General features: G+C 37.3%; 1 protein-coding gene and 1 long non-coding RNA gene across 2 annotated transcripts in view; one reads left to right on the top strand and one right to left on the bottom strand.

Annotated features, from left to right (window-relative positions):
• ubtd2 (ubiquitin domain containing 2) overlaps positions 1-25,170 on the top strand; it is a 30,857-nt gene extending 5,687 nt beyond the window's left edge. The window contains exons 2-3 of the mRNA XM_082141514.1: positions 10,924-11,160; positions 23,252-25,170. Coding sequence (XP_081997640.1) covers positions 10,924-11,160; positions 23,252-23,667 — 653 coding nt within the window. The 3' untranslated portion in view covers positions 23,668-25,170. The remainder of the gene's footprint in view (positions 1-10,923; positions 11,161-23,251) is intronic.
• On the bottom strand, positions 2,931-5,278 carry LOC309478033. The gene is made up of 3 exons (XR_014198770.1): positions 4,765-5,278; positions 4,402-4,721; positions 2,931-3,654 (listed from the first exon to the last, which is right to left on the bottom strand). It is a non-coding gene; the product is annotated as an uncharacterized lncRNA (long non-coding RNA).
• Positions 25,171-27,396: the final 2,226 nt, after the last annotated feature.

The following is a 27,396-nucleotide window of genomic DNA, read 5'->3' as shown; positions in this document are numbered from 1 at the left end:
GAAAATGGCAGAAAGACGTAGAGGGAGAAGAAATGTGTTGCAGACAATGAATAACAGTGAGTTAATAAGACGCTATAGATTAGATCGTGCAGGGATCATGTTTGTGACTGATCTTATTAGAGACACGCTAATATTTCAGATACAGCGCAAATGCCATAGCGCCAGAAATGAAAGTAATCACTACATTACGATATTTGGCAACTGGGAAAATTCCATGTTTTATACATTAAAACCAACATTCAAACCACCACTTAAATAGACATGCCAGCAATCAGTGTAATTGGAAAGATTGGAACAATTTTTATCATTCTAAGCCAAGCAAATACCTTATAGGAAATTAACAGCATGGTAAATAAAAATAAAAAGGATTTATATACACATATATAATGTGTGTGTGTGTGAGTGTGTGTGTGTGAGAACGGTCAAATAGGAAAAATTACGCATGTAATTTCAAAGTGAAGGCTTAGAATAGACCCTATACTTAAAATCACTTTTTTTCCCCTTCTTGGACAACCAACCAATCACAGTCGTCAAAAGATTGTGTCATACATAGCAACGGGGTCAACCCCGCCTCCTTACTAAGATGAAAGTTTTTGTCTTTTTCTTACTCAGAGTTGCTCTCAGATCAGTCCCGAATTGCTCTTAAGCTAAGACTCCTACGTAAAAGTTTTTAAGCTAAATTAAGAGTTTTCTGAGAGGATTCTTAGAATCTTTATGAATACGGGCCCAGGAAATTTCGTCAATGGCGGCCGCAGGGAAGCATTGGCTGCGTTCGAAATGGCATACTCTCTTGAGTAGGTACTTATTTTGAAAAAGTAATTACTTCATGGACATTAAAAAGTACTTTCTATATAGAATGAATGTAGGCCATATCACCCTGTAGCCCCAGACTGGTTTCCCACTGAAGCTAAGCAGGGTTGAGCCTGGTCAGTCATGTCACATGATGATGGCTTACAGTATGTTTTGAGTTTGCTGTTCTGTGTACTTTGCAAGACGTGATGCAACAACTAAAGACATTCGTCCGATATACATAAAAGTGGCGCGAATGGAATTCATCTCTGCCAACTCCCCCAATAAAAATGTTATAGCATTTTTTGCTAAATCATTTACATTGAAAACAAAAATAAATCATTTTCAATGCTACAAGGAAATTTAGGAGTCACAGCATTTAATGTACATTATGAGAAAGAAACATTTGTTAAATATTACATTTAACTGTGTTGTTAAATTATATTTGCAAGGATTAACTTTAAGTGAGCATTAGCAAAGTTAATCTAATTGTAAAATCTCTAATATTGGCCAACAACGGGTATACCGTTAAGAATCAAATGAGGAATTGCAGTCTCTCCTTGAATTTGCCCTTGAGAGGACAGTTCTCTCATTCTGAGAAGAGGTGGAACCCGAGATGAAGATGGGTATTCATCTCCGGAGACTCGCAGAGATCCGAGACGCCTCTCCCGGACCGATCAGAGGTTGTGCGATTCGACCCATCTGTCATGTGATCCTGACATATGTAGGCTACTTAAACGTGGCCTTTGAAAGGAGAACCATTCTTCCACCGCTTTCTTTCCACTGCCATCATTTTATTTTCCGCCGTACATGATGCTTCTTGAGAGAAACCAAATGACGGATGATTTTCTCTACGAGACACAAAGCTTCTGCCAGTCGCCATTGAATTATTGACACCCTGTATGGAGTCCTGCCCGAGTCTCGACAAGGCCGTTCTCCTCGGTCGATTTTGTAGACTTAATTGCGTCTGGCTTTTCTTTTGTCTCACCCTTTCTCCCCTCGTTCCCTCTCTCTGCACATTTGTGTATCAGCGGCTCTCACTCCCTCCCGTGTGGAGGGCTGGCAGTGCCGATAGTTCCCAGATGTCAGCACGCCCTCGCACAAATGCTTCTCAGAGAGTCCTGTGGCCGACCGGCCTGATGGGAAGTACATACAGTATTAAATACCATACGGATGAAGTCTGTTTCTCTGTGTTTTTATATTGGGGGGGGGGTTAAATACGGTTTCTCTAATGGGCTTTTGATGCTGACTTTGAGTTGGGGGAGGAACGAAGGAAAGGATTAAAAAGAAGAACGAGGATGAAACGAAAGATTTCGGCAGTCGAATAAGAGGAAAATCGTGTTGCGCTTGCACCCAAGGATGCTTTTTACACGCACACACATGCCATCACAAAATGTTCTCCTTTTGGAGCTTAATCCAGATGGTCCTCGTTTGGGATTCTTGTGAAAATGAAATCCACAATCCTGCAGAAAAACTAGGTTGAATCTGCGGTCTCCAGAGTTTTGCTGCGCTGTTAGTTTCACTCTATAAAAACTGTAAGGATTTGTTTGTGTTTAGGTGAAACAGGCCTGTCCAAATACCCCTCAGGTGTATTAAACTCTTGTAAATGAGTCTTGTTAGGTTTTGTTATTTTCACTGTATTTTAAGTGAGACCACTATGGTCTACATAAGGTGACCACATGCAGTCTTATTGCAGTTCTCCACAAGTTTACTTTTCTTGTAAAGGAATTATGGGGAAATAATTCCGAAGCCACTCATGACCTGCAGCTTGGTGTTGGCCTACTTAAACTGTGCAGTATGCACTTAGGGGTTGTACTGTTGTATTGGTGTACTACCAACACCAGTCTCATAGAATTGCGTCCTGATTTCACAGACCCCTTTTGTTGCTTACAGTGTGTATAAATGTTAGCATCAAACTTAAATTGCCTTATGTCACTGCCATGTTTAGTTTAATTTGTGTGTTCAAGTGATTTTGGCAATATTTCTCTAAAGTAAAGATTACCTAGCCTGGATGCCAGCTGAACTTAGCCCCGCCCACAACATTTTTTGGTCGGGAAGTTTGGTCTGGACTTGATCCGTTGAGGAGCTATTATGCCCGAACAAAAGCTGTTCGGACCAATCAAATTGTCAGGGCGGGCTGTATACGATGATGGACAGATGATCAACAGTAACGTAATCATCCACGTCACCAATCCACTTGGGTTGAATTCGTTCTCCGCTAGAGAATTGAGATTTCACCAGATAGAATAAATGCATATTTGGCGTGCTGTCCGAGGAGAGGCTATAGAGGCTATTCGGCCCAAACCCAATACTACCCCCGTATTCCAGGCTGTGGAAGAACAAGCCGAGAGTGAGTGGAGGGATGCTGAAAACTGTCAAGGAATGTTAGGTGAGTTGACAAAGTGAATAAATATGCTTCCTCTCATGCTGATAGGGTAGACGGTAATTCTAAGTTGATTGGATTGATTATTTGAACGTGCTCCTCCCGAACTTTGTTTATAAAACATCATGTGTATATTCCGCCATCGCGTGTGTTATAGAATATATCGACTGCGCATTAATTTTAAAAGAGGAACAGAGAACCGCGATCAAGGCATTTGTCGATCGGAAACATGAATGAAAAACATACGTCTCCATTGCTCTGATTGGTTGTAGGTCTATCCAATTGAGTGCAGAGGCATTTTCTTTCCTGGTTCGGTTGAAACACGCCCCATAATCACAACCCAATGGAGCAGTATCAGACTCCCATTCTGACTATAATCTGAGTATGACGACGTCAGGCTAAAGATTACCCACTTTTTGACACATTTACAAAGTACTATGATTTGGGATGCATATTTGAATCACCCACAATAATTTTTGGATCTCATTTGGTATGCAGGAATAGGTATTAACTTGCAGGTCAGTAATGCCTAGTCCACACGTACACGGGTATTTTACCTCCAAAAAAAAAAAAATCTTGTCCACACAAGCACGGTTAAAAAAAAAAATCTGTCCACATGAAAACGCAAAAACACGCTGTACCTGATCTGTGCATGCATAATGTATATGTATTAGGGTTGGGAATCGATTAAAAAAAATTTACTAATCAATCGCACAATTTGCTGTGATTAATCGCAATTAATCGCATTTCCCCCAAACTTGTAATCATCAATAGTTAAACGTAGAATCACTAATTAAATTAAACAACAATGTCCACACAAATTGGACAGAAAATAGCAATTTTTTAAAATATTAAACATCAATATATCAATATATTATTCTTCATTCAGTTCTATGCAACATACTCAGATTTAACCGATTTATTTTTTGAGTAATTATACAGTCATACAAAGCTATTATTACCAGAGCATGTGATCAGAGCAGGTAATTTACCATTGTTGCCCAGCATGGCTATACCAGCTCAGCAAACAGAAGTCTACTACTGAGAAATTTCACGGTATTTGAGCGGACTTTGCTTTTCCAGTGTGTGATCTCTACATTATTGGAGCGTTTGGGCCATCAACGACAGAGCAGAGAGCGCAGCTCACACACACACACACACACACACACACACACACACACACACACACACACACACACACACACACACACACACACACACACACACACACACACACAGAACGGAAAAGACCCGCTCGTGAAGTTACTAAACAAGCTGCGCGAGAATGAAACCTGATCGCTGAACACGGAGGGGCGGGACTGCATATTTTCGGCCTTTTCAATAGCAGCCGCAACAGTAAGTCATTAAAACGAGGCAAAAAAAAAAGGTGCTGCGTCAATTGCGTTTTTTTTTTTTTTTTATGCGCTAAACATCTCAAATTAATCGCAAAGATTAACGCGTTAATTCCCCCAGCACTAATATGTATATGTATACAATCCCTGTTAGAGATATTGAGATATTAACATGCCTAAGACTTTTGCACAGTAGCCTACTGTGTATATATATATATATTAGTAGTTATAAGCTGTGACATAGTTAATCTGGTTTCTTTTTTTACATTCTTTTGGGCTAGTAGAAGTTCTGAATGGCCGGTAACTTAAGATTTTAGTAGCCAAATGTCCGGTAAGTGAAAAAGTTAATTTCAAACCCTGTTTACTATGTGCTGTACAAAAATTAAGAGAAGATATTCCCAAACATAACCATGGGCTTTCGTCACCTCATCCAACCCACTTTATCTAAATAAAGACTCTGCCCGCTTGTGCATCATTATAAACAGGAAATAGAACTGTGATGTTATAGATTTTCTGTCTGCATGGAGAAATGTGCACCCTGAGGGAAGTCCACACGCTCCACAGCCCTCCAAGAGACAATGACTGTCCCTCCCCCCCCGAGGAATAGAGAATCACTGTTGCGGCTCTTAGTGTATTTACACTGCGATTTGTTTGTATTGAGTCTAGTATATTGCTGCCGGAGTCATTGTCTGGCTGAAAGCTTGATCACGGAGAGCGTCCATAACAATCATGTATTGTGGACAGTCTCATTTGCTTAACTTATATAACTTCAAACCATACAAGCAAGTAGCAAATAATAAAGAGGAGCATAGAAACATGACAAACAACAAACAAAGAGTGCTTTCAGTATTTAAGATTATCTGAACATTTTCCATTCAAGAACTGTGAGTGATTTTTCTTCATCGTACTTTTGTATTTTACTATGACATAGACTGCGGGAGATCTATTAAAGGGATAGTTCACTTTGAAATAAAATTTTGGTATGTTTTAGCTTACCTCAAGGGCATCCAAGATGTAGGTGTCTTTTTTTCCGCAGTAGTTTCAATTTTGATTTTTTTAGGTCAAAACGTTCTTGTCTGTCTGTCATATAATGCAGGTCGATGGTCACCGTCTCAAAGAGCATGCACAGAGTCCAAATTTAAAAATTCCCCATCGTCCAAATTAAACAATTCCCCATCGTAAGTACACATTGATGGCCTAAAACACGAAACGAGCGGTTTGTGTGAGAAAACGAACAGTATTTATATCGTTTTTACCTCTTGTACACAGCCACGTCCAAATGATCTGAGAGCGCGGGCGGGTATAGACATATACACTAGATGTCGCCTTGGCTACTGCAGTTCATTGGAAACCGTAGCCAAGGCGACATCTAGTGTATATGTCTATACCCGCCCGCGCTCTCAGATCATTTGGACGTGGCTGTGTTCAAGAGGTAAAAACGATATAAATACTGTTCGTTTTCTCACACAAACCGCTCGTTTCGTGTCTTAGGCCATCAATGTGTACTTACGATGGGGAATTGTTTAATTTGGACGATGGGGAATTGTTTTAATTTGGACTCTGTGCATGCTCTTTGAGACAGTGACCATAGACCTGCATTATATGACTGACAGACAAGAACGGTTTGACCTAAAAATATAAAAATTGAAACTACTGCGGAAAAAAAAGACACCTACATCTTGGATGCCCTTGAGGTAAGCTAAAACATACCAACATTTTATTTCAAAGTGAACTATCCCTTTAAGCTGCATTCACGCTCGGATCTCTTTTGAAATATAAGAAGTAATGTGGTTTGTCCTGTCCGTTTAATCCCTTAAGACATAACTGGCTGTGTTTACGTTAATTTTGCACAAGTATATTAAACCACTTACACGGAGTTGCACAGCCGCTTGCGCGAGCAGTCTCGTACACAAACAAAGCGCGCGTCAGCATTTAAAATTTAAAGCAGCCTTCTGTTAGTGAGATTCATATTTTAGTCCACTGCATTCCAAACCACATAAATGATGACTTCGTAGAGCATTTGTAAGGAAAATACAGACGGGCGAGACAGCACACTTTAAGTGTAACATCAAAACAAGCGCACGTCTCTCAAAGCGCATCCTGTGCAATGAAGCCTGTGAATGTCCTTGTAATTCGCCTCAACCTTTCCGAACTTTATGAAAGATTATTTTATGGAAGGTTCGAGTTTTGTACGTGTGTGAGGAATTGTTAGCAAGCAGAAGACGGGTGTTTCTAAAGCAAACTCAGCGTCATCGCACATCTGGTAAAAAACTAAGCTCAGAATCGATTCTGAAATTCTCAGAATCGACCCAGAATCGGTGGAGAGAGAATCGCGATGCATCGATGGATCGCTTTCTTTTTTTTCTTTTTTTTTACCACTACCGGGTTGCCAGTTGGCGGAAAACACAGCATATTGCAGCCACATGGAACCAGCAAACAAACTAGATCATTGATCGCAGATTCTACCCGACCTAAAAAGCCTTGGCATCCATTTAAAAAATCTCTATGAATGGGAGCATATTAAAAAGCAGATATAATAGCTGATCAGCTTACAGTGTAGGGCTTGTCGCCTTCCATTATCAATTGCGCTCTTTCCTGTTTGCGTGTCCTCAATCTGGCAACCCACGTGAGGGTCGAGTCTGAGCAGGAGGGGCGGGGGAAATGACTCTCTAATATGTTGAATTTGGACTGCAGTACATATTTCAACCGTTAGCTGTCAATATTACAGCCTGCACCTTTAAAGGGATAGTTCACTTTGAAATTAATTTTTGGTATGTTTTAGCTTACCTCAACGGCATCCAAGATGTAGGTGTCTTTTTTTCCGCAGTAGTTTCAATTTTGATATTTTTAGGTCAAACCGTTCTTGTCTGTCTTGTCAAAACGAAAGTCTTTAAGGCGACATCTAGTGTACATATCTATGCACCAGTCTGCGTACACGTCAGATCAGATCACTCGGACATGGCTGTGTATAAGCGGTAAAAACGATATAAATACTGTTCGTTTTCTCACACAAACCGCTCGTTTCGTGTCTTAGGCCATCAATGTGTACTTACGATGGGGAATTGTTTAATTTGGACGACAAGGAATTGTTTTAATTTGGACTCTGTGCTTGTGTTTTGAGATAATGACCATCGACCTGCATTATATGACTGACAGACAAGAACGGTTTGACCTAAAAATATCAAAATTGAAACTACTGCGGAAAAAAAGACACCTACATCTTGGATGCCCTTGAGGTAAGCTAAAACATACCAAAATTTAATTTCAAAGTGAACTATCCCTTTAAGACACCATGTCAGAAAGCAGCTGCCTATGTAGTCTATACACAAAGGCAGCCCGCAAGTTATTGACCAGAGCTACCGCATTATACTTTTATATAAATGGATTCACCTGTACTCCTTTTTTTAATCCATTCTTTACATGTGTCACTAACAAAATTCGTGGGTCAGTCTCCATGATTACTTTAAGTGCTCCTATTATGCTTTTTTGGATATTACCTTTCATGTAGTGTGTAATATATAGGTGCGTTCACGCCATGTCGTATATACCGTAACTATACTGTAATTAGCGAAACTGAATCCTTTATCGAGCCATTTCAGACATTGTGAGATAAGAGGTAATGCTTCAATGTATATTATGAGAAAATTAAATCTTACATGCATGTAAACCTATTTTAGGAGACATCCAAAACAAAAGTCACAGTCTCCTCCTCACAGCGGAGAGGAAATTGCCTATGATTGCAAAACTGTCTGTACTCTGCAGTAACCACACTTTTTCATTATTTTTTTTTTCATTCACAAAGTTGCATGTGTTGCTGGCTCTTTGACAACAGGAAGAGGTCATCAGAGAGCTGCTTTGTCGCCAGCCTCGCGTCACAATACACACAAACAGGAAGTTAATTCGCAGAATGTAGGAAATCAATCTTTCCCCCCTCTTGCGTTAGTAAGGTGCCGTATCAGATGACAAGGATTGATTCTGGGTTGTTGAAATATTGTTTCTCTGGTGTTTCTGGGTCATAAAAAGTGCTATACTGGTTTATTGGCTGTGCCTGAATTATTCATGTCCAGCTGCTGTTTTATTCTCTGTCTGGAGTTTTATGCTTGTGTTTTTGTGCCTCATCACTGAACATCTTAAGTGTTGTTGGGTAGCATTATCACAGGCTTTGGTTGTTCTGTAACCTGCGTTCCTGACCAAAAAGGTTTTATAATGGCAGCCAGATGTTTTACCCAGTAAATCTCCTTTTCTCGAAGACGTCTCGGGCCCTCTGATGTAACTGCTTGGATTTCAGCCCTTGGTAATTCTGCCAGTGTTATTGACTGGGAGTCTGTGTGTCTGTAGTCTGTGTGCTGGTTTATAGAGAGTGCAATACATCTCAAGGTTTTGCTTTCAACAAATGCCATTACTGCGGTAGGCTATATCTATTCTCAAAGGAACAGACAGAATGTTACAACATGTGCCACAAACATCCACTTCCTTTTCATATGGGGTGTTTTGAGGGTTTATTTATGTGGATGGCTTGGAGCCTCAGTTTTAGGCTTTGTAAACTCAAACATTTAGGATTCTGTGAGGTTTTGAATATTGTTTTAGCAAATTCTGCTGTAAATATGTCAGCAAGGTAACAAAAGAACTTTCAATTGCAAACATTAGTTGCATTTTATAACTATAATTACAAATTAAAAACATTAAATGTAATTTATTATTATTATTATTATACATAAATATATGTTATTTTTTTTTTTTTATGTTGCTATAAAATGTATATTTTTGCATAAAAATCTGGCCCAAAAATGATAAGATTATAAATCTGCTTATGACCTGCAAGACAAATACAAGATGATCTGTTACCAAATTGTTGTTTTTTGACTAAGTCTGATATCACTTAGATTTCAATTGCATATGTGAACTGTGGGATATAGCATGTTTTCCACAGCACCACCTGGAAACCTTATGAACCCTCAACCCTTTTCCTGGATTTCCCAAAATATCTCCTGTCTTCTCTTTTTTTCTAATGCCAATGGTAGACTCGGTAAGTTTCTGTTTTTGTTTGTTAGCCTTTTATTCGTAACTGAACTCTATACTGACACCTTTTGGCCTGTATGCATCGTTTATTTACCAACTGCTTTTTGTATCAAATCAAAGCTGTTCGTTTTTTCCTTTTTATCCATGGTATTCTTGGTCATGCTTCATATTCATATAAAGAACATTCTTGGATTCAATCTCAACAGCTTTTCACGCATTGTTGGTGGTTTGTAGTGGTAGTTCAAGCTCTCTCTTTGCAGTGACTGGTGTTGGCAAAGGCATTTTGCATTGCAGTGGCTGTGACCGTCATGTGTTTGAGTTTGGCATTTGATGTTGTGTGCCTGTAGCAGGCATTCCTTGTTTGGACATTTTTATTTGTCCAGTTTTATTTCTCTTGGACTGGTATATCAGAATGTGTGTGCGATTCATCTCACTGGACTGTGTTATTGTTTTAGGCTCCGCTGTGTCTGTAGAGTGTATGTGTTACCAAAAGTATATGGTTTGCTTATTTTGTTAAGATATACTTTTATGTTTATTGTTTATGCTGTGTAAGACACCTTGAGTGCTATATAATATAATATAATATAATATAATATCCATTCATTGTCCTAAATGTACAATTTCTTTAATTTTTTTTAATTTGATGCATTATTTATTAAATTTTTACAACCATACCGCTTGTCCTATGTAGATGGATCACAAGGTTCTAATTTCTATTCTATTATATTAATTACTATAATATAATAATATCCATCAATTCTCCAAACCGCTTGTCCTAAATGTACAAATGTACATTATTTTATTTATTTTGTTATTTCTATTTTTCAACCTTACTGCTTGTCCTATGTAGACCACAGGGTTGTAATTTATATTATATTATGTTATGTTCATGTTATGTGAATCAAAGTATGTCACTTTAATTAAATTTCTAAAGTGCCATTTGATCTTTTGTGTAAAACTTTGTAAAAAATTACACCTGCACCTTAATGTGTTATAAGCCATTTGTTATTAATATAGTGCAAAATGATATGCAGTGATAGTGTATTTTTGCTATTAATATGGTACATTGATCAAGAATCATATTTAGCCTAATCCACCATTCAAAAGTCCAATCTGGAGCTGATGTTACGGCAGGCTTCTCCCACAACTGTTAACCCTCCTTCTATTTTCAGTTTTGCAAACAGAAACATTGAGATCAAGTCATGCTGTTTCAGTAGATGCATTCAGTTTCTGCCTTATGCTATCAGCTCATCAAGGATAAATATGTATATCTTGTAAAGTTTAGGCTCTGAAATCGGATTGAGCCATGGACAAAGTCGTTGTCATTTGTTAGCCATAATAAATAGCCTATGTTTTGACCTGTTCGTCTCTCTTTTGCAGTTGCACTGGGCCGAAACCAGCCCCTGAAGAGAGAGAAGCCCAAATGGAAGAGCGACTACCCAATGACCGATGGCCAGCTGCGCAGTAAGCGTGATGAATTCTGGGACACGGCACCGGCTTTTGAAGGTCGCAAGGAAATCTGGGATGCACTTAAGGCGGCTGCCCAGGCCTTCGAGAGCAATGACCACGAACTTGCTCAAGCCATCATTGATGGCGCCAGCATAACGTTACCACACGGTAAGAGGCACATGTCACAGACCAGCGCGCCTTGATTCTAACCAGACACTCGTGTTGACAAAAAGATTTGTTCAGTTTGGTAAATACCATGGTTTTCCGTTATGTATTAGATGGTTTTATTGAAATCTATTGAAAATATAATTTTCTCTTTCTATTCTTCATCTGTCAGTTCTGTCAGTGGAATAGTTCACCCAAAAATGAATTTCGCAATGGGGGAAGCATTATGAATGACAAGCACTTTACATGATGCAGTACAATTTAAGTGTGGCTTATATTTCCAAATATTTTTTGGGGCTACATAAGGCAAGAGTTGGGAGGGTTACTTTAAAAATGTATTCCGTTACAGTTACAAATTACTTCCTAAAAAAAGTATGCTGTAATGTAATCCAAGCACAATATGAAAGTAATGTAATCGGATTACTTTTGGATTCCTTCAAGGTCACATATAAAGTCAAGTAAAAATGCATATTCGCGTATCAGTTCTAACGTCAACCGAATTCGCTGTTGATATAAATCATCCCCCCGCCATCCACTCGAAACTATGATTTTCTCTGATTTAGAAATCCGCACCCGACCGTCACAATACAATTATTCGAATTCTCAGTGTTAAGCATGATATTACTCTGAAGTAGGCTGCTTTTAAATGTCCTTTTCTTCTATTCTTCCGAGCAACTCATTGCTGCTCTCTGACGTCTGGTAGAGTATAAAAAAGCATCCAGGGTTAAGTATACTTTGAAAGCTGTGCAGACACGAGATGAAGTGGAACACGGAAAATGAAGTATAACCTGGCCTTTACAGAGAATTTCTTGACATCAGCTTTAAAATCATGAGCGTTTTAATCATTGGCTGGTCATATTCTGCAGCTCTATCTTTTTGGCACATTCATTAATCTGTGACTACATTGTTTTCAATGAGTTTTATTCTTCAGAGTATTATATCTGCTCAGTGGATCATCTCATTTCAATGCCAATCCATGTATTTTCTTACTCATCTTTTTATGAACTATTTGAAGCGTCAAAGTGGTAGTTGCGTCAACGGAGGGACAGAAAGCTCTCAGATTGCATTAAAAAGATCTTCATTTGTGTTCCAAAGATGAACGAAAGTCTTATGGGTTTGGAATGACATGAGGACGACGTGTCACTCTGTAAATTATGACAGAATTTTCATTTTTGGGTGAACTATCCCTTTAATAATCGGACCCTACAGGCCAGAAGTCATTCATACCAAGAAATATATTGAAATTTCGCTGTTTTGGCTGTTCATTTACACAACAACGGCGTGTGTTTTGAGGGCCTCAGAAACAAGTTTCAAACTGCAAATTTTTGAAAACGATACCGTTATCGTCTCCGTGTAAACTACAAAAACACACATTTGTGAAAACGCTGACGTCATGCGAATATGTATTATGTGTTCAGTAGGGGTGTAACTGTTCACAAAATTCACGGTTCGATACGATACACTGGTGTCACGGTGTACATTTTCGATACAGCAAAAAGAAAGAAATGCCAGAGAAATTTCCTTGATTACATTTTTTTTATTAAAACTAACATCATAAATTATGATAATTTTTTACTTTGAGCAATGATGGAGCTAGGCATGTGCCGGTATAACATTTTCATGCTGCGATTAATTGATTGAGCTTTTATCAAGGTATACGGTATTATCACGATATTTTAATTGCTCAAAAGAAACGGATGGATAAAAAAAATAAAATAAAAAAAAACTTGCCTCACAATAGGTGTAATTGTGATTGTCAAAACATTTAGTAACTAAACCGAATTTTACACAATTTTCACGATTTCAATTCAATTCTTGGGATTTGATTTCAATTTTGATTCAATATTGACTCTTTGGATAAATATTAGGTAGGCTACAGTAGATAGCCTACATGTTAATTTTTCTCAAGAAAAATATATCTCACATAATGCTGTAAACATACAGAGAGCCCTATCAGCTGGTATTATTAAAGGTTAAAAATTAACAAATAAAATATAATTTGGTTTTCATTATAATAACAATTATGACACAAGTAAAAATATAACACAAATGTAATATAGTGCACATATTTAGCAAAATACTCCTCTCTATAGCTATTTTTTCTAGTCAGCTAACGTGTTGGTCATTAAATGGCTTTCCTGGGGTAAATGTAACGTTCTGTGACATAATTGTTCACCTGCAGTTTTATTGACATTTCCGTGGCTGAAAAACACTGATTGATCGAGGCACAAGTACCTTTCGGTAAGTTGTACTGTATCTTTAAATAAGAGGTAACACATGATTGGTTTACTTGAACTGAGGGGCTACAGCGATCGGTCACGTCACATTTACAAGCACCAAAACGGTATTTATTGTCTGAATTTCGTAATAAAATGGACAGAACGTGAGAGCTGAAAATTGTTTTCATATCATCAGTCACCTGCTCTGTCTAGCCTGTCGGTGTCAGTGTCTTCTTTGCTCCGTGATTTTTCTCAGCGTGAGAAAATGGATGTGTGGCGCGAGAGCGTGTGAAAAGTGTCGATTGCGTGAGTCTCACGTCGAATGCGTGGAGTTGGCAGCCCTGCTTTTAGGGGGATAAATCGTCGGCAGCGTTCCTCCTTCCGCCATGCTTCTTCTCCATGTGAGGATTCTTTTTTTATTTTTTTTATTACCGTATAGACAGGAGGAGAAGCTCGCAGGCAATCGGGGGGACGTAGAGGCAAAATGACAAAAATATTAATCAGAATACTTAGCAAAAGTTGCTCCTGCTCCAAGCTCATGGACAGCTCCTACTCACACTCTCCGTCTCTGCAAGATTCGGAAGGGAATGATTCAGATTTCTCTTGGCACAGCTACTAGAAGACAGACAGGTTGCTCACGTCACATCTACATCATCTATGGGGTTGCTGTGTCCATTTCTTTTACTGTCTATGGTAGTAACGGTGTCGCTTGATCAAGATCGGCTCTCGCTGCATTGGTCCAAACTGATAAACGGTCCGTGAAGCACAAAATACAGAGTAGCACAGTTTCGTTCCGCTTTCATTACGTTTGTCATTTGATGTTGGGCAATGTTGTGGTGGCGCCAGCGTCTCTTACATTATGAGCGCGCTTACCGTGACCGTTATCATAACATTTGAACGGTTCAATACGAATATGTGTATCGTTACACCCCTAGTGTTCAGTCTATAGGCAGGTAGTGTTTCTTTACAAAGTGACATCGCCAACTACTGGCCTGGCAGCAGAATACAGCGTTTTTAGTCGTTTTCGTGAATCCGTGTAGACGGGGATAATTTTGACTAGGGATGTCCCGATCCGATCACGTGATCGGAAATCGGGCCCGATCACGTGTTTTCAGACTCGATCGGAATCGGAAGTTACCTCCCGATCTGGACTTGGATATATATGTATATATATTCTCATTATTTTTTAACACATTTATAGTTATGCGGTGGCACAGAGTTACGCCGGTTCCACACTGCACGCGTTAGCAGAGCGTAAGCAGCGCAGGAGCAGTGCACGCGTTAGCAGAGCGTAAAGCCCAATTTATACTTCTGCGTCGGGTGCGCGTAGAAGGTACGGCGTAGCATACGCATTGACGTGTACCATACGTCGTACCCTTCGCCGTACCCTGACGCGCACCTCTTCAAAAATGTAACTACGCGTCGCGGCGACGCGGACCGCAAGATCTGTGATTGGTCGGCTGGATAGCATCGCGTTTCCTCCTACGCATTTCCGGAATGATCTTCTGCACTCTGCACCGCCCGCCCGCCATTTTTAAATTCCGAAGATCAGTGAAGAGCCATGGAAATAGACCCAAGTGACCGAGAGATTGCTTGAAGAAGTGCGGAAATACAGCCATCTGTATGACTTCTTCAGTCGCCATTGCTCGTAGAAACCTAAACTCAAAACAACCGCGAGGAATGTAAACACAGTGGAACATTAAAACCCACCCGCGCCAACTAGCGTTTCGGCGGTGTAACTGCAGAGCAACACAGACATTCGCAGAAGTATAAATGCTCACGACGGCGTCGCCTACGTGCGTAGCCTACGACGTACACTACGGCGTACACTCGACGCGGAAGTATAAATTGGCCTTAAGCAGCGCAGGAGCAGTGCGTATGAGGAGCAGGACACGCGCGTTTTGCTTTCACACTGGCAGCGTTTGTCACGCGCGGCTGAGCTGCGGGTTGTGTACAGACAGAGTACTCTATAATGGATAAGTTGGCATTGCTTTATTTCGTTTTCAAATACATTTAAGAGAAAAGACTTGTCAATAACCTTATTTTATTAATAATTTCATTTATATAACTTTTGGTTCATCTTTGTTTTTATTGTTCTGGCAACAAGTTTGTTTTTGGACATTTGTTTTCTTTTTAAATTGCTGTTGGTCATTTGATTGACTGTTTAAAACACAATAGATATCGTCAATGCACTTTTTGGATAAAACTGCGGTGTATTTTGGCCATGATCAATGCATTGTCACTTTAATTCAGCGTAAGCGGCGCAGCAAAAATAGACTCGGTGCCGAAACGATCGCGGCACTGCTGCTCTGCTCTGCTACGCGCTGCCGCGCCACCTCTGCGTGCGGTGTGAATGCTCTAATCTGTTAACATGGGCGGCGAAAAAAATACACACTGCACGCTCTGCTAATGCGAAAACCAGCGTAAGAGTTAGGAGTGCAGTTCCTAAAAGCACATTACTGGCTTTGCAAACACTGTGGCACTTTAATTTTTTATTTGTTTACATGCCTGCCGGGTATTTTAAGTTGAGGTGCTATTTGTGTATATATTAGACTTTTTTTTATATTTACTGTTGCACTAAAGTCCAAAAGTGAAGAATTGATGTTATTTATTACTTGATTGTTCACAGAAGTGCTCTGTTTGTTAACAGAGTTGTTGAATGTTAAAATAAGGTGAATTAAATAAAAAATAAGGAACATCCTGGATCAGTTTTTTCGCTCTTCTTTATTCTTTTTTTATGTAGGCTATTATAGAAGTATCGGATCGGGACTCGGTATCGGTAGATACTCAAAATCAAATGACTCGGACTAGGACTCGAGGGCAAAAAAACCTGATCGGGACATCCCTAATTTTGACAATGCTGTCATCTGTACGCGAAAAATGCTAAATAAATAAACATACTCGTAGTAAGATTTATTTATTATACAGAAATGTTCTCAATTCAGTCATTTCCTTCACCATAGGTCCACTTTTCACTAATTGCATAATCTTAGGAGCCGGCATTTTACGCTTATTTGCTTATTGACCACGGTTCAGACGGAAAACAATGTCATCATTTGAATGCATGTGAACTTCCCCGTGTTCCTCTGTGCGGTTTTCATTGTCTACATCTGCCTGGGTGCAGCTGGAGATTCTTGCAGGCAGTTGTCAGCGTCTCCTGAGAGCCGGGCTGCCTGGTGACGGCCTGGAAAAAAACCCTCCCGCTGTTACTAGGCTGCAGTTGAGCTCTCCAACAGGACACATGCAGATCGAATCAACCCCTTCCTGTGAATCAAAACATACTTTCTCCCCTAGTCATTCCCACTTTTATTTTCCACCTAAGAATTCATTTTAGTTGAGCTGTAGGAGTTGAAGTCCAGGGTGTTTATTTGATTTTTGTACTGGAGTTTGAATAGCTGCTATGATCAGGTGGAGCAGTATTCATAAATGCATACATTTTATTGCACAGTTCATTAACAGTATGTGTTCTCTGGGAATTAAACCTGTGTCCTTAGTGTTGCTATCACCGCTCTCTGCCATTTGAGCTACAGGAACAATATAATACAATATATGCGATAATAAGATTGCTATTGTGCTGATGGATGTGTCTTTTTGAATTTCAGAGTAAGATATAATAGATATTTTTTGATCAGTGACATTGTTCTTTTTTTCTGGGTTCATTAAATTATTCAGAAATACATTAAATGCAATTCATACATACAACAATTTTAATACTCTTCTATTATGACCATATTTTTATTTCTGAAATATTTATAATTTCATAATAATAATCATTATATTAATTATAACAATAATTATTGATCAAATTCATGGTAGTTGAAAAAACAACAACTTTAGAACTTTAAAAATAGTTCAGATTTATACACTCAAATGTATTCAATGTGTAATAAAAATGTTATGTTGTAATTGTAAAGTTTTTACTTGAATTTAAATTGTCATTAAATTGGAACTTTGTATAAAAAGCTATTCAGGGCCTTATGCAACCAACATGAATACAGAGTAGATTTTTATGAATTTGGCACGTTTTCTTCCATAAGTGTCAAAGATATTTGTCATTTGACTCATTATCATTAATATAAATGTTGATTTGACAAGTCAAGAGCTTTATACAGTACAGATTGTTTCAAAGCAGCTTTACAGTGACAACAGGAAAACGATGCATTTCAGTGTTGATTCAATTCCATTGTAAAGATCATCAATTATTAAATTAGTTCATGTCATCTATAAAGCAGTTCTGCAAAAAATTATATAATCGTCCAGCTCAGTTCAGTTCTCATACAACAGTGTCAGTACAGAACACGAAAAATGTTAGATGTTTTTTTTAATTGATGGTTACACTACATGGCATATTTTTGAGTCATTAAAATAAAAAAATAAAAAAACCATGAAGCTAACATGAGTCCATGCAGAGTACATTTTTATGAATTTGGCACATGTATCATTATCAACAATATTTTGACATTGACTCATTATCATTAACACATTTATCATAAATGGCAATGTACGATGTACATTTCCATGCATGTATTCTTCATAAGACCACCGCTTCCAAGACTTTCACCCCATAGTGGCCTTTTCAACGTGTACCCGCCCCCCACCACCACCACCACCACCACACCGGATGACCAGGTGATGTCAAACAGTAAAGCATCGCAGCAATGTAGTCATAGTGAGCATTAGCAGTTGTTTCAGCAACAGGAGAAATTCCATCCACAGAGGTTTTCGGGGGGTTCTAGAGCCACTCTGCTTGTCATGAATCCTGCCTGTGGTTGTTCGACATGCTTGGGTGTATTTATAGCTCTGAGATTCACCCAGTGAAAAGGTCACAGATCATAACCATTCTCCACTTTCTGTTCTCTGGGTGTGAGTAAACAGAGGTGGGTTACGCAGTTCTCTTACTTTCTGAGTATTTGTGGTCAAGTTTATGTGAAGAGCATTTGACTTCCATTCACTTTATTGGTATTGAATCACATTGCTTTCAGTGTAGAGACTGAGTATTTGGTATTCTAGACCTCCTTGAATGTGTCTAACTGGGACAGCAGTCTTGCAGAACCGTAGGGCCTTTTTACTGTAAATGCTGAGCTAATCATATCTCTCTATCTCAGATAGTGTACATAAAGATCTGCGTAACCCAGTTTTATCCTTTTCATCCCAGAGGATCAAGTGCAGCTTTTTATATTTAGTAAAATCACAAACGTTGTATTTCTGTGTTGATACCAAAATGTGTCCTAACTAGCTATTTAATGGCCGTTATTCATGAAACGCATCATTTCAAATTGAAATACTTCTTAACAATTTTCCAAAAAAGCTTTTTAATGATGTTTCAGTCATTTTGATGGTGATAGAGTAAATGCCATACAATAATAACCTGTATGTGTTTGATTTTAATAAAAAGAAACTGACTCATAAAGTCATATACAGTATTTGGGAATCAGACCAGTTATTATTAACTAAAACATTTTAAATATCTTTTTTATTTATTTATCTTTTTTTATCTACATTATTGTTATGTTAACTTCAACAGCCCTGAATTCAAAACACGTGGCCCGTGGCCAATAGTGAAAATAATTGCTTTTACTTGCGATATCAATTTATAACAGATTTTATTACATTAAATATAGCCACAATATTATATGAATATTAGATGGGAAAAACTTAAACTAAACAAAAATTTTAAATGTTGCCTTGGCATAAGTTTAAGTTAAAGCACCAATATTACTAACTGGAAGTAAATAGAAACTAAATTGAACTAAAACTGAAATAAAAATAAAAGAATCTTAAATGACTTAATCTTAAAAAATAAAAATGACAATCACATAACAAAATGGCTAAAAATTTAATAAAAATGAAAATTTATCTTAAATTAAACAAATGAATTAAAACTATAATAGTATATAAATAATACTAGTATAACACCGTATCAGACTACATTGGTTGTGATATATGCTTATAAGTTATTTCACTTAAGAATCAGGGTCATTCTTTCAGATATTGATTGGACTACAATAGCCATATTGTACTGTTTGATATCCACAAAAGATCTCATAAATTATTAATTCGATAATCTGTCTACATTCATTTTATTACATTTTTTTCTGTACAGTGTAAACAGATTCCGGAATGGTATTTTAACCAGTTCCATTAAAAATAAAAATAGATACACCTATTGTCATGACGATTACATTGCAGCTGTTATCAGGTACAAGCTGGTTTCTGGTCAGGCTCTTGATACTAGGACAGTTACTGTATTTGACCGAGAGCCAAGAAATCGCCTCTGAAGCAGCTCTTGAACATTTATTGACTCTCACTGGCTGAATACCCGTCTAAAGGCGTTTGTCAAAGGCACATTAATATGATGAGAGGGGTACTTAAGATTGTGATTGAATAGAGAAGAGGTTCACATGGAGGGAATAATACATCAGTGTCATCTCATCTCCTTACATCCTTGTTTGGTCTTCACTTTGAGTGACACAACTAGGACATGAATACCCTTACACTGTGGAGGATGCTGATTTGAAACATGTGCAAGGAAGCAGTTCGCTGTCCGCTAGGCCTGGGCGATATAGCAACAAAAATGTTGCCTTTTGTTCTCTTTTTCTGCATTGACAGGAATTGCCATTTGGCCAATCAGCCACTTCTGCCAAGTAGATTCAAAATGTATTATGCAAGAAGTAAAATCCAGTAAAAATCCAGTTAAGGCTTGGTTTCCTTATATTTACTTGACACTAAATAAACAAAGAATATTTAGTAATAATCATAAATAAAGGTGACTTGACTTGAATTAATCTGGAAGATCAAGTTATGACATATTGCCTGAAAATACAATGTCAAAATAGAATGAAAATAGAATAAATAAACATGCATGGATGAATCTTTCACAATAAGATCAATAACATTCGTTTAAAAAGTAGGTGGAGTGAATTTGCTACTTCAATAAAAAATGAAGCACGATGTTGAATCGAACATGAATCCGAAATTAATCAAACATCATGAGATTTTAAAGCATCAATGTCTCATTACGCTCTCATATTTATAAGTTGCAGAACAAGGAATGATTGTTATACTGGTATGATGACAGTCTTTAGGAAATTTAATTGCCAAATCATTGTGATATTCTGTATTATTTAAACTAAATCGCCACTAGCAAAAATATTTGTTGTGAATATTCAATAGGCTACTATTTCTGAAGCTTTTTTAGAAAACTAAATTGACTTTATTTTTTGGTTTCTACTGTGAACTCTTCTACGTTACATGTATTGAAAGCGTGAAATGCAGTTATGTTCTGCTGGATGGATTTTCATCTGTTTGTTCATCAGCTGAAAATAAATAAATAAATAGGAAAGTGATTCCAATTATTCTTCCATCTGTCATAATAGTTGTGGTGTGGACTTTGCTATTCTCTTAGAATGATTTTTAAAAACTTAATGGGTATAGTTATTGTTCTTAGTGTGAACGGGCTTTTAGACAAAACGTATCTAATGAGGCGAGTAAATGAAATTTGGTTTAGTTTCATAAGAGTAATTCATCCAAAAATCTGTTACTGACTCATCATTTGTTCCAAATCATGTTTGACCTTTTTTCCATAAAGCACTATATGATAAAATTGGAATAAATGTACTGGTTGTTTTATGGCTGGACTGAGGCATTCAAGTTTTAAGAAGGTTGAAGAAGCAACATAACAGTCATCAATAAAGTTTGTGGACAATATTTACAATGTGTTCATAAGATCATTGTGCGGGGAATGAACCAATGTTTATGTTATTTCCTGATATTCTTCCCCATCCTGAGAGTTGTTAACAGCTGCAACCGGACAAACAGAACTAAACTAAATCATTCAGGCTGGTTTTGTGAGCTGGATCAACAAATTCATTGACAAATTCTGAGCGCAATTTTTGTCATGAATTTTCATGAAATTCACAAAGGAGAGTTAGGGCTAAGTTGCAATGAATAAAGACTTAATTTCTGTTTGTTCCTCACATAAAGCTATAGTTTGACTTCACAGGATGGAAAGGATATAGTGCATCTTTTATTTTTTTTTCATTTTCATTTCTTTGGTGAACTGTTCCTTCAATTTTTTTGATCTGGGTTAGTCAGAAGTGCTTTGTTCTGACGAACAGTAAAGTTTCACCAGAAAGTTTCAGAAGCAATTAATGACATTTTTTCATTACTGATCAAACAAAAACAATCCATAAAAACAAAACTTACTTGTGTCATCATGATAATATGAATATGACAGTAATTTTAGCTAAATTCCTTAGAGGTGTAGCTCATTATGATTTACTTCCTCTTTGGAAGAAGCCAGTGATGTAATCTTATTGTTACTATGATGTGAACCCTGTCCCATTGCCATTGATTCATTACTCCTACTTCCTCTTTGGTTGACATATCCACAGTCATTCTCTATGTCATAGGAATGCTCCTCATGTGATGTGTTTCTTTGTTCATTTTATTAGTAGGAATAGTAGGATTTTAAAACAACCTTAATACCAGTACCAAATAATACCATACCAAGTGTCTGTTCTACAAAATAAAAAGCCTGGAGGATTTCTGATGGTTCTTAAAATATTATTTTAATATAATAATAGTATTATATTGTTTTAATAAAACATTTTTTTTTTACATTAACATTTGTATGCCTTTTATAAATTACTTTACATTTGTGCCAATCCAAGTAGGAGGGCTTCCCCATCTAAGTCTTGGTTCCTCCTTAGGTTTCTTCCCATCTTCTTGAACATCTTAGGGAGTTTTCCTCGCCACTCTCACCTTTGACTTGCATACTGTGGGGTTTGTAAGACACTGTTGTTTTATAAAACTGCTTTCGTAAATACTTAAAGGCCTTGATGATGATGGACGCACAATTGATAACCATATCACCAGTATATATATATAAAAAAAAGCAAAGTTGTGTTTGGTTAAAGAAAATAAAAATGGGCCCAGGACTGAACCTTGTGGTACTCTGTTATTCTGTCTGTCTATCTATCCAACTTCTCTATCGACTAGGGGTGTCACAATATATCGCAATACAAAAATGCAACAATATGTATCATGGATAGTTCACCCAAAATTAAAATTACTGTATGTGGAAAAAAGTTTTAGTGTCATTACTAAATTAAACTACTATATATAATGTTGAATATATAATGTATAACAACACAATGGGGCCTTTTAATGCCAAATGTCTTATGTTAATAGTAAAAAGTGGCCTATACATTATTTAAAATATATCTAGTCAGTGAAATAGTGCAAGCATATTCGTCTAAATAATTATTTTCAGCTTCAGAATCATGAATATTTTTTATTCTGGTGTCACTATTGTCCTGTGCATTGGGTTACCAGCACCAAGTCCAAGCCTATTCATTTACACCCATGATGTAATACCAAATTTAGCATTTTAATCAACAGTTAATTTTTTGTTAACCTTTTCCCATGTGTCTTGGAGTATCGCAATCATATCGTATCGTGACATGGGTATCATTACACCCCTACTATCGACAGAACTCAAGATTGTATGAACTTCATAATTTGTGTAAAAACGAATTATTATTATTAGTTTTATCCAGCATTTGAGAACGATTTAAAGCATATTTTCTTGTGCTTCAATGACATTTTATACAAAGGAGTTCATAATCAATTTCATAAATTTGCTCATTTGAATAATGTCCGAAACACAGCGCAGAACTTTCTATATTTCTTGACTATATTCATTTAGCATCATAACATTTATTTTTTGATCTCAAACTTTTTGGATTCGACTACATATTAGACATATGTAGATTCTGTATTAGAATATTATGGTCCCCTGTTTTAAACCATTAGACAAGTCAACAAAGAGGGACTAAATGTGTCTAAATGGCTTCTTGTTCTGTTATCTCCAGGCGCTCTGACTGAATGCTATGATGAGCTGGGGAACCGCTACCAGCTGCCCGTCTACTGCCTCTCCCCTCCCGTCAACATGATCGAGGAAAAGAGCGAGTCCGAGACTATTGAGGTCCCAGAAGCTCCAGCTTGCGAGGGCCAGGAGTGCCAGTTGCGTCTCCGTCTTTCCACGGGCCGGGATCTACGCCTGGCTGTCCGCACCAGCGACAGCGTCCAGCAGATGAAGCGGCGTCTGCAGACCCAGGAGGGGGTGGCGTCCACCAGCCAGCGCTGGTTCTTTTCAGGCCGACCGCTCACCGACAAGATGAAGCTGGAAGAGCTGAAGATCTCCAGAGACTATGTTGTTCAGGTGATCGTCAGCCAGCCTCCCGCAACCCCACCACTGCCCCAGAACCCCACGCCTGTGGAAAACTAATGCCTCATTGGGGATTTTTACCGGCACACCAAGTGTGTTTGTGAGAGGAGATCACTAATGGGGCGCGTGGGCTGCGGGGTCTTTTAGAAGAGGATTTCTCCGAATCGGGATTGGCCGTTTGAGTCTAGAGTGAACATCTCTAGAGGCTTCTCCCTTTAAATAACACACTGCCTTTGACTTACAGCTCTTCTAAGAGAGTTGAGATTCAGACTTTCTGGTTAAAAGTCTCAGGTCTAGAAAACTGGAGCCCTGAATTGACCAATAGAGGTCCAATGAGTATGGTTTTGGCAAGGGAAACTTAATATTGCTTTGTTATCTTTCAAGATTATGGAGTTATACTCTTCATATTCTATTCTTTTTTTTTTCTTTTCTTGTGACCAGAGCATATGTCTGCAAGGCAGACCAGGAGTGTGGACTTACCTGTGTCCGTCAGAACTTGAATTCTGAAACGGAGACACTTGGGGCCAATTGGACTTTATAAACCGCTATTGGCTTTCAGCAACAGGAGGATCACTTGTTGGACTCTTTTCTTAATTTTTGTTTTTATTAGAAACTCTGTAACCAAAAATATATAAAGATTTTTAAGAGGAGGTCTGTTACATGTTGCAAAAAACAATGCTATTTTCCCCCCCCAACATATTTGATCCCTGTTCTTAATCAGATAACGTTTCGACTACATAAAGTCTCTAAACAGTATTCATTCAATTCTTTCATTTCAAAAGAGGGGAATGTTTTTTCCCTCCGTCAAATACACTAGTTGGAATATTTTTGGAACATGTGCTTTTACTTGTTGGCGGTCGTCACATTTTGCAGACAGCTTTCAGTTCAGAGAGATATTCCGATCGATATCCTTCACCAAACGTATTTGACTTTCTCACGCCCTGTCAAACTGTCTCTGCACAGAAGTGTGAAATTGGTATGGAGGAAAGATTTCAGTCATTACCTGCGCAACCATTTGGATTCCTTGTAATTCGAGGTGCTTTTATGAATTTATTCAGCTTTGCCTCACGCATCCCGGGGAGGGATATATAACGGTTGGAAGGGGGTTATCATGTAATAAGAGTGTGTACATGCGTGAAAGAGGAAGCTATGAGCAAGGGATTAAGTGAAAGGAGAAGAATTCGGTATGACTGCATATTTCTACACCAGGAAAGGTGGGGTTGAAACAAGTATGGCTGGGGAGGACACGAATGTAGCTCTGAATGTAGCTGAATGAACCACAATCTCACAAAGTACTCTATATACATGTTCTGTTTTATTATTTTGTGTTTTGGCCTTTATGTTGAGAGGGATAGTAGGACAGGAAATTGGAAATGACAGGAGCCAGACTCAAACAGCTCAATATGTCGTAGCACGTGCGCTAACGCTAGCACAGGACTCTTAAGTGTTTTTCAATGGATTCAAGACTTTGTCCTGATGAAAGAGAATTTCAAAACAGTTGCATATTTTAATGATACAGAATGCGTTTTTAATTAAAAGATGATGAAACATTTGTACACCTCAGTATTGCTGTGTCTGATTTTGTTAGTATTATTAAATATATTTCATATATTTTAAATATTAAATATTACACACACACACACACACACACACACACACACACACACACACACACACACACACACACACACACACACACACACACACACACACACACACACACACACACACACACACACACACACACACAGACAGTCTATTATTTTATACACTACCAGTCTATTATTTTATACACTACCAGTCTATTATTTTATACACTACCAGTCTATTATTTTATACACTACCATTCAAAACTTTGGGGTTGGTTATTTATATATATACATATGTCTCTCATACAAGTCTCTAATGCTCACAATGACTGAATTCATTTTATCAAAAAACTTAAAGGCATTAAAAATGATATTTATTATATATATATATATATATATATATATATACATATTATATTAATATATATTACAATGTTCCTGTGATTGCAATTTATTCCTGTGATAGCAAAGCTGAATTTCTGAATCTACTGTCACCTTTATGCATCCTTGCTCAAAAAGTATTAATTTCTTCCATAAAATAAAATAAAATAAAATCTTCCCTACCCCAAACTTTTACACAGTAGTGCATACAATGAATATTCATATTTTAAAAAAGTGTGTATATTTATGAATTTTAATGGAATAATTAATTAAAAAATGTATTTGATGCAATATATATATTTTTTTTTTGTTTAAAACACTTATTGTAATTTATTTATATTTATATATAACAGTTTACTGATGCCACTTGGTTTGATATTTCTATTAATTAATTGGTAATAACCAGTCTATTCTGGGTATACAGCCTATTTATTCTGCTTAGTGTCAACAGAGTTGAAACCAATACACTACTAAGGGTAACCATACACAAAATTATGTTTTTTATTAAATATGAATGACATTTCACATTCAATCAGACAATTGGCTTGGATATGTTTTGCGAGCCTCAGCTTTAAACCAAATTAAATTTAAACCAAGCTTTTATTCAGTTAAAAAAAGATGTGCTTTATTCAGCCCATTCAAAAAGTCCATTGTGTTATAATGGGGAAGCCGCAGTTCACCCTGGACCTTCTTTATTTCCTAAGAGAACTGATTTTTCCCTCTGCTTTATTACTTTGAAAGTTATGAAAGATTTAGAGGTTATCACAGACATGTTGTTAATAATTCATAAACTTGGTTTTTATGCTATTATCATTTCACATATTAGAGGAACTGTGTAACTATACGCAAGAAAGACAATGCCGGTAATGTACAATATATTAACCAATGGTTTGAGAAGAAATCTTTATTGCGGATACATTTATGGTCCTGAAGCATCACATTAAACTTCCTCCTCGTTATTATTGATTTTGAGGCAGGATTTGAGTGGATGGTTGTTAGGGCAACTGTAACCACTCTAGAAAATAGTTTAGTCATCTTAATGATGACGTTCAACAATTAACCCTTTTATTTATTTAAAGCCTATGTTACCCAACCCCAGCTCGACCTACTTTATAATGTCAAAAAAATACACAGGTTTTGTGGCTTTTGTTTAAAATGTTTAAATGCGGCTTTATCACACTCATGTATTTCCATTGTTGAATAGTCCCGATATTGAGCATCTTGGAATTCCCTGAGTTTTGGTTTTTGGTTGACGTACAAAACGTGACCAAAGGTACACACTTTCTCTTGTGGTCGGCACATTTACACTTCACTCAAATGTGTAAACTCACACTAGGATATCTGCACAACTAATGCCTAAATATCTTCATGATGATGCTACCATAATGTTCAAATTGACACGCTCTACATTTGCATTTGGCAATCATTTTCACTAAATATACATATTTTTTTAATTAAAAAATATTTATTTTATATTTATAAACAAACGGAGCAATTATGATATTTTTATAAATGAGATGAATGCCTTTTATATATAGAAAAATATGTAATTATATATTTATAAATTATGATATATTTATAAATAACTACGCTCCCATATTGAAACCTTTCATATATGAAAAAAAGTCATTCAATTAGTAAATTACGATATGAAGAGTTCAGATGCAAAAGCCTCTAAATGCCATATGAAATTTTCTTCCATATGAAATGATAATTTTTTATCAAACTCGTATATTTAAGTTCCGTAATTTCACTTAAATGACAATTAATAGGTAATTTTCATTGTCATGTAAGTGAAATTACTGAACTTAAATATACA

Source organism: Leuciscus leuciscus (genome assembly GCF_965113295.1).
Source record: "Leuciscus leuciscus genome assembly, chromosome: 16".
NCBI classification, from domain to species: Eukaryota; Metazoa; Chordata; class Actinopteri; order Cypriniformes; family Leuciscidae; genus Leuciscus; species Leuciscus leuciscus.
The sequence above is the reverse complement of the archived record's forward strand: the minus strand, read 5'-3'. Positions and strand labels throughout refer to the sequence as shown.